At 42.5% G+C, this 9,352-nt stretch overlaps 1 protein-coding gene across 1 annotated transcript; it reads right to left on the minus strand.

Moving 5' to 3' along the window:
• Nucleotides 1–3,170: 3,170 nt before the first annotated feature.
• On the minus strand, nucleotides 3,171–4,136 carry LOC101474954 (olfactory receptor 52E4-like). The gene has a single exon (XM_004572606.1). It carries the CDS (start codon nucleotides 4,134–4,136, stop codon nucleotides 3,171–3,173), a length of 966 nt encoding a protein of 321 aa, XP_004572663.1.
• Nucleotides 4,137–9,352: the final 5,216 nt, after the last annotated feature.

The following is a 9,352-nucleotide window of genomic DNA, read 5'->3' on the forward strand; positions in this document are numbered from 1 at the left end:
CTTAGTTGGTCTAAATCGTACCTTTCTGAAAGGTCCTTCGCTGTTACGATGGGAAATTACTCTTCCTCTGTTGCCCCCTTTTCCTGTGGTGTGCCCCAAGGGGCTGTGTTGGGCCCTATGTTGTTTTCTTTTATTTGTTACCTCTAGGTCGCATCTTTGAAAAATATAAAATTTCCTTCCATTGTTACGCAGATGATATTCAAATTTACTTTCATCTGACTGAGGATGTCTTACTGTCGCTAAGATAAGATAAGATAAGATAAAACTTTATTAATCCCTCGGGTGGGTTCCTCTGGGAAATTCGACTTCCAAAAAAAAAAGCACAGCAACGACCGAAGTTACAGTTACAGAATTGTTATATATATATATATATATATATATATATATATATATATATATATATATATATATATATAAATAAATAAATACAGAGACAAATATAAATAAAATATACAAAGGGGATAAATAGAATAAATAGGAATAAAAAATAAAAATACAAGTGAATTGCACATTTCAAGTATTGAGTCTATTGCACTGTTGACTATTTACAAAAGTATTGCACAAGGTATTGTACAGTGAGGTGAAGAGGCACTACAGCTTAGTTGTTCCCCCCTCCTTTGTCCTCCTGTCTCCCCTCCCTCTCCCCTCCAGAGAGGAGTTAAACAGTCTGATGGCGTGTGGGACGCTGCCTTTTTGATTGTAAGAGAGAAGTTAAGGATTGGTTATTGAGTAACTCACTCATTTTAAATGAAAAGAAAACAGAAATTCTTGTTTTCGACAGCCATATTCCTAGGGACCAACTGACAGGTTCCCTTGGGCAGTTTGCACCTTTCTTTCTGACACTGTAAGCGACCTGGATGTTCTCTTGGACATTTTTTTTTTAAACTTGACAAACAAGTCTCCACTGTAGTTAAATCTAGCTTTTACCAATTACACCAAATTGCCAAGGCCAAGCCTTACATACCCTGTAAGGACCTTGAGAAACTTATCCATTCCTTTATTGCCTTTAGATTAGACTACTGTAACTCCCTCTATATTGGCCTCCAATCTACCCTTCTCTGCAGACTGCCTGTTGCCGTGTGGTGCTGTTACTCGCCACACCAGGCGGGGGCATTGTTTGTACTCTGTGATGTTTGTGTTATGTAAGTTTCCAGGTGGAGGCTGACCATTGGTGGAAGATGGAATGAGGCCGGCTACAAATTGGGACCTAACTGGGCCGGCAGCCCCCTCCTACTTCCTGTTTCCAGTGAGCTGTGCATTTGGGCCCCTTCGTACCATGTGACTGAGTTTTCCGAGATGAGATTGAAAAACGAAGCTTTTCAACACAGTCCTCTCTGGTGACATCTGGTGGCCAAAAATATGAAGCGCAGCTTGAATCCACAAAATAAAACCAACTGCTTCATTATGATTGCCCACTCGACAGAGTGGAGTTCTGTCTGATATTGGGCCACCGCTGTGTTGCTTTGAACGTCTATTTTGGGGGGTTAAAAAAATGTGGTTTATTTGTTTAATAAATAATTATGACCAGTAAACTCTCCTTGTTTAAACATGCACCATGGCGTAGTCTTTCTTTGCTTTTCACTTCTTGATGTTGGTAAATACAATAATTGAAAAATACCACGTTACATATAATATACATGTAATAATGTACAACACATTATGGAGTATGCTTCTGCTGTGAGGTCCTGCCTCCATGCACTTATGTAATTAATCGCAAGATGGGTGTATTTATCAATAATATTATATTAGGGAAATTTTCCCAGACATATTTCTGACCTGGGGGTAGAACTGATTGTGAAATGGAAAATGCTTATGAACTTGCGAATTAAAAACATGATGCATTTAAAAGGTAGCCCTTTTCCATTTGTATTGTGCGATGGCCGAACCTGTTCCTTTTATATTTAGATAATTTCTCCTGCCTTAAGGAAAATCCCTTCACATGGCCCAGAGGAGGCTGGAGTGCAGAGAAACTGGTAGAGATGCAGTTATACAGTCTACCACACAAACTATCAGCTAAAGAGAATAAATACATTAAATTTCTGCACATTTTGCAGACTAACATTTTAAGATTATTTAAAACATAAAATGTATCTTTTTATAACATTAAGTGTAACGAGTCAAATGGAAGTTTTTCTAAAGTTATTTAATGATATTTATATTATGAAAAGCAGATTTTTGACATTTTGAGTTTTTCCCGTTGTTAGATCAAATAAACACGCACAAAACAAAAGCAAACAGCCAGAACACAAAGCTGGAAAACCCACCCGATTGACCTCTCCCCGCCACATTTCCAGGGGAATCTGAGACGGTCTGAAGTCACGTAGAGTAACCAAACTTATCCCTATTATACTATATAATCTCTGTGTGTGTGTGTGTGTGTGTGTGTGTGTGTGTGTGTGTGTGTGTGTGTGTGTGTGTGTGTGTGTGTGTGTGTGTGTGTGTATATATGATCATAACTCTGGATTTACTGGCCTGTAATTAAAATATAAAAACTTTAAAGTCCGAACTTTCAATGTGGCTGAAACAGAGACTCAGCGGCTGCAGCTTGTTGCTGTGTCAGCTCACATCAGTCATGTGATCTGGAGGTGCAGCTTGTCCGTGGACCACAGAGGGTTAATAACACTCACCTTCCTTCCATTTCCAGAGTGTAACATCCACCCACCTGTGTAAAATCCGTAATTCCCATGGTGTTCAAAATGTGCTCTGGCACGAACATAAACATCGCTGGCTACTGAAAACAATAAAAAAGCGGTCCTGCTATGGGCTGAACCATTTGTTAATGTTGCAGGGGGGGGGACACTATGCAATATATTCAGTTTTAGCATTTATGTTCACTGTTGACTGTAACTACGCTCAAACTGTTAATCTTATTTTAATAAACAACACTGTCATATGCAAAACTGGGGTAGCACTTGCCACCCCATGCCACCCTTCTAGATCCGCCCCTGTGTGTGTGTGTGTGTGTGTGTGTGTGTGTGTGTGTGTGTGTGTGTGTGTGTGTTTATTGCCTGAAAGCTATATTATATTACAGCGTATATATCTGTGGCACACAGGTTCTCTCTGGTGCTTCTCTTCTGTTTTGTTAAATACAAATCAGCTAAACATTAATTCATCTCCACAGGAAGACACTTTCTCATAATTTAACAAACACATTTCAAGGTCAGCTGCTGTCAATCACTCTGTGAAACTTTACTACACCCACATGACATTATAGAGGACAGCACATGTTCATAAACGCCTCTGATCTTTGACATCTGCGTTCCATACAAGATCGGATTCATGAGCGGCTGCATCATGAGAAAATACAGAGACAGGAAGATTCTCAGAGCGGCAGGTAAACCCGTCGTATCGAACCTACTCTGAAATATTTCAAAGCAACAACCACAAGAAAAATTCAAGAGAGACACCAGCTGAGGCGTGCAGGTGGTCAGGCTTTTTTGTCTCGTCTGTTTGGATCCATAAAAACACACTTTGAGGATTTTCATGTAAGAAAACAAGATGATAAGTGTGGGGACTATGATGGTCATAATAATGTCAAAAATCCCATAAACATTATTCACCTTTGTGCTAGAACAAGCCAGCCTAACCACCAGGTAATTCTGACAATACAAACTGTTTAAGACGTTTCCACACAGCCTGAGACGCAGGTTTAAGGACAAAGCAATAAGAAATTTCGCTAAAGAGTACGCCCACATCACCATAATCAGAACAGCTGTATTGTTAGATGTCATTTGGGTGTTATATTGTAGAGGACAACAAATAGCGAGGTATCTGTCATAAGACATGACGGCTAAGTTTGAAACTTCAATGCTTCCATAAGTGTGAATGCAGAAGATCTGCAGGAAGCAGAGAGGAGCAGAAACAGTGTGAACATCAGAGAGGATCTGAAGCAGGAGGAATGGAAACAGCCCTGTGCTACCATACAGCTCATTCACAAACAGGCTGCACAGAAACATGTACATAGGTTCATGTAAGCTTCTGTTCACACAGATAACCACAATCAGAGACGTGTTGGCAGCAATGATCAGGATGTATAATATTACAGTTAATGAGAAATAGAAGAATTTTAAACTTCCAACATTCATAAAACCTCCAAGAATGAAATAAGACAGAGGAGGCGTGGTTACATTTAACATAGCTCACAAAGTACAAATGTCCCAAATATGTCATGTGCACAGTTGTTGTGTCTGATCTAACAAACACTGCAGCTCACCTGTTCACCTGTGACAACACAGTCACCTCTGCAGCCTTTTTATACCTTCTCAGCACAAATCCGCCTTCGTCGCTCCATGTGACGGACTAACGAGTTCAGTGATTGACGGGAAGGTTCGGATTTGTTTTGTTTTGCGTCTGTGTGGTTCAGTGTAACAGCCTCTGTCTCCTGAGCACTTACCGTCTGGAATTGTTTCAGTTTTCAGAGTGAGCCATCTCGTTGCTTTAATAGCACAGGGTGAGCAGGTGACCAGAAGCCCCGGGTTTGACTCTACCCGAGGCCCTTTGTGTATCTGTCCAGCTTCAGAGGACAACCTCACAGACGCAGCAGTCCTCATGTGAAGCCTGGTTAGTTGTTGCCTCGCTGCATCACGGCTGGGCAGCTTGGAGTTGACGTGACGTCAACAAAGAGCTGTCAGTAAGCAGTCATGTGTCTCACGCTAAACCTGCTCAGACCTACAGATTCTGGCCTTGGCTCAAACTGCACCACTAATTTTGCAAACATGCAGCTGTGGCAACACGTCACTGACGTGCTGATGAAGATGGGCCCACTAAAACAACAGGCCAGGCTCAGCATGAGTGGAAATTTCTGCACTTTTCAGTTGCACATGAACGTTTTCTTGTTTTAAATAAGCTATCACAGGCAAATTCAGCCGGCTTCACACCGACCACTTCCTGCGCAATTTGAGCAGAACATCACAGTTCAGAGGTTCAGAAGAAGAAAACCACTTTTATTCTGCTGTGGGTGTCCTACTGTGGACAAAGGACGACTCATCCTGATCTAGTCTGATAGATCTAAATCTGGGTGTTACAAGCAGGTGAATAATGAGTGGTAGGTTAGCTGAGCCCAAACCCTAACCTCAGATGGGTCACCTATGACCTGGTCAATAGATTTCATCCTGATACCCAGTGACAGTCAGTGTGCCGCTGCCTGTAAAGGTCTGTGCAGCCCTCTGTGGATATGCCTCCCCAGACCATCAGTGACCCCCCACAAACGATGTTACAACGTTCTCCACAACTTCACCTTCACATCTGTCACATGTGCTCAGAGTGAACCTGCTCTCGTCTGTGGAAAGTTTGGGCACCATTGGTGGACCTGCCAATTATGGTATTCTATGGCTAATGCCTGTCGGGCTCCACGGTGCCGGGCAGTGAGCACAGGGTCCACTAGAGGACGTCGGGGCCTCAGACCCCCCTCGTTAGTCTGTTTCTGATTGTTTGGTCAGAGACATTCACACCAGTGTCCTGCTGGAGGTCTGTAGCTCTGAGGACGCTGTTCCTCCTTACAAAGAGGAGCATTTACCGGTCCTGCTGATGGGTTAAGGGCCTTCTACGGCCCTGTCCACCCATAACTGCCCATCTCTCTGCATGGTCCTGAGACCGTGCTGGGAGACACATCAAACCTTCTAGCAACGATACGTAGATGCCATCCCTGTCATCAGGTAGTTGGGCTACCTAGCTCTGCAGGGTCCAGGTATGGCCTGAAACTGACTAACATCTCCTTCCAATACTTACCTGAATAGTTCAGACTCAACGCTGTAGTCTGATTAAAGTGTTCTTGTACTTTTTTAGCAGTGTGTTTGGTACCACAGTTTGGCCTGACTTTGATCAAAGTGGGTCGTTTGATTTTATTATTGCGGTCTCTACCTTGCAATATGAAGCACTTGTGAAAAGGTCGGTCATCCCAAGCCTGCTGACAGTCATGCTCACAGTCTTCATGGCGGCGCTTCTGAAAACATGTCAGGTGGTTACCAGACTGATGAACGCCCCAGTCTGGTGCACGTGAACGCTCCCTGTTTTTAACCAAGAATAAACTCAGAAGCTTTCGATCTTATTGTTCCGCTGAGCTGAAATTAAACTGAAACTAATCATTAAAAATTGTTTTAGATTTATGAGTCACCAGTACAGCACACCTTTATCTACCTGAGGTGTCTGACTGCGCCACATATTGTGTTTTTTGTATTTCCTAAAGTATTATAATCTTAAAATGTGACAGAGACCACCTGCTACATGTCAGCTCACGATAGAAAGTGATATGAGTATAGATTACATTTTTTAAAAACGGAACAAAAGTAGAAAGCAGTTTTTATAGTTTTATATATTTATATGTTGTAGAATGCAGTGGATGGTAACGGTACAGAGAGGAAGAGGGTAAGGACCAAACTATTCTTGTGTTACGTTTTTCCTGGACTGTTCATGCGCTCCACTTTGATTTTCAGAAGTTTTACAAAAGATTGAACCTCAGAGTTAAAGTTCATATTAGTTTATTGACCAAAGCAACTAAAATCCATCCTGGGGGGGTCATTACAGAGCGGTCTGAGGGGATGTCGTTATCATCCTGAGCCCTCAGCGGACCACTGAGGCCAGCGCTCAGGTCCGCTCACTCTGATTGGTCGGCTCGGGACCTCTCTGGTCTCTCAGGTTTCCAGCTCTGATTTGCTCCAGAGGGAATTAGAGGAAACTGTAGCTAATGTGAAAATGCCTCAGGGACAAACATGATGACACACTGAAATGACCTTTGACCTCAGGGACTTCATTAACGAGCCACAGTGATAGAGAAACAGTTTAGTCTCTGAGGGGTTTACATTAATCACAAATTTCTCAGGTTCCTGATTTTCAGTGAAACCAGTTTGAATTAGAACTTTTTAACCATCAGTAATAAATGTATTAAACTAAGACTTCACATTCATCTAACGCCTGCTGAAGTCACGCACCCTCACATCTAAAGACAATTATACAGGTTCAGAGTTTTCCAGTTAGTCTCGAGGGAAATCGGACTGAAGTTAAACTAGCTTTTCCGGATCAGTCCCTCTGATAGAAAATGGATTCGGATTTTCACTCCTCCAGGAACCCAAATACTTTAATACACAACTGTAGGATTTAAGCCACACACCTGATTAAATGAAGTTAAAAGATCAACCAAAGATAGTTTGAAGGCCTCCTGCATCTTTGACTAACCCTGAGTTTTCAGTTCCATTAAAGCTGATCAGAGCATGAATGGACCACGTTTCATGGTGTGAACAATCCGAGTGTGAAGACCACTTTCAGGCTGTCTGGGGGTTCGAAAACTCACTTTTTAAACCACTGTAGTCCACTTTAAAACGTTCACATTGACGGCGTCCTTGGACGAATTTGTGACATTTGTTTTCAAAACTAGCTCAATATTTCTGCATTTTTACATGCGAATAAAAAGATCTGACCAATCAGAACGCTGCATTTGGTACAAGTCTGTTAACATGCACATGTACTGAATATTTAGTGAGATGGAAACATTGAAATACTCCTGTTTCCCTCAGACTCACAGCTGGCTACTGCTCCGGGTCGGTTGACTGTCTGAAATCATCCTTCTGCCTCCTCAGATGTGGTCCCAACTCTGCACACAGAACTCGAGCCCACTGACATCCTGAAACATGGACCAAAGCTTCGGCCATCAAACCAGGAAACCCTCCCTGCTGCTGCTGCTCCTGAGAATCGGATGAACCAGAATCTCAGTTTCTGCCTGTTCAGAAACGTCAGGAATGATGAGCACCTCATGTCCATTGATGAACACAACAATGGACATAAGGAGCTTCTTTCACAGAAAAAACTCAGATGTTATTTTATATATTAAGCTTTGTATGTTGTTCAGTATATTTCTATGAAAACAAGAGGAACTTCAACACACAGCAGGATATTCACAGTTGAACCAGATATTTACACTTTATGGAAAACACAAGAACATTGTTTTACTGTACAACATCAATTTAGAGTAAACTTGTTTTGTTTTAGATAAATAAATATTGAAATGTCTTTTGAATGAGTTAAATGTCAGAATAAAGAGAGACAGAGCTTCTATTTTAATCACTTTCATCAAATGTAGGAGCACATATACACTAAGTTTATTGTAAATTAATAAGAAACTGCAGACGATTCCATTCTGAGCTGAAGAAGCTTCTGATTGGTTCGTAGAGTCCATGTGAGTAAATTGGTGGCACAGCTGTGGATGCATATAAGGCAAAACACAGAGCCTGTTTCTGTGACATGGGAACATCAAGAGATGTCAACAAAACACCAGGAACAGAACTGTGGAGCTCCATAAGTGTGGCTCAGTTTGAATACAATTAAGAAATACAGACAGTTTCTCTCTTTACTCTTAAAGTTAGGGTTAGGGAGAGAGAGAGAGAGAGAGAGAGAGAGAGAGAGAGAGAGAGAGAGAGAGAGAGAGAGAGAGAGAGAGAGAGAGAGAGAGAGAGAGAGGAACAGAGGGGGTGTTACGTCCCCCCCACCATGGTGGAGGCAAAGGTCCGAAGGAGACAGCAACACTGGACAACCACAATCAATGAAGGAGGAAGACAACAGGCAGGATTTATTGGTTGCTTGCCTCGATAGTCAAACTTCCAGGGCCTAACTGAAACAAAAAATGCAAAACAAAAGGCCTACCTAGCTACTACAAAAGGTCAGTGAAAACAAGAGTGGCATCAACCGCATAACCTAGTGTGACGAACAGTACCCCAGCTTACCTGTCCAGCCTCCCACCACACACAATACAAAGAAGCCTGTTCATGTGTTTGTCATAAAGCAGAAGCCAGCAGCCACCAGCTGGCCAGGGAGCTGCTCATTTGTAGTGATCCTCGGAGAGTGATTGGCCACCTGTGCCCAGACCAGCCAATAGACACATGCCAATCAACTTTGAACTGGCCAATAGGTGGAGGCCTGACACCTGAAAGATAAAAAGTACACCAAAAGAAAAGCCTCATCCTTTCCAGGGATCCCAGAACACTGTGAATCCAGAGCGAGACTTTATCCTGCACTCAGAGCAAAGCCAAAGATGTTTGCAGTCACTATCGTCTCTTACATCGTAATTTACAGTTACACAATGAAACTGTGTGATCGTTATGAGCTTTCAACATGGACACACAACACATAAATATACACAACAGGCAGGTTTATGTGATGTAAGGCGGGCATTATAGGGGAGGAGCTGGTGTTTGTGGTGCTGTACCGGCTTTCAGCTGGAGGGACAAACTGTTTATCACTGGTGGAGCACACAACGCTGCAGCTGGCCTTTTCCTGGCCACGTCCAGCATTTACTGAGCCCAGACCTGAGAGACAAGTTCCCACAATCCCTCTGTGCTACAAAACACTTCCTGTCAGAAGTGGG

The sequence above is a fragment of the Maylandia zebra genome, linkage group LG14 (genome assembly GCF_041146795.1).
Source record: "Maylandia zebra isolate NMK-2024a linkage group LG14, Mzebra_GT3a, whole genome shotgun sequence".
Classification (NCBI taxonomy): Eukaryota; Metazoa; Chordata; class Actinopteri; order Cichliformes; family Cichlidae; genus Maylandia; species Maylandia zebra.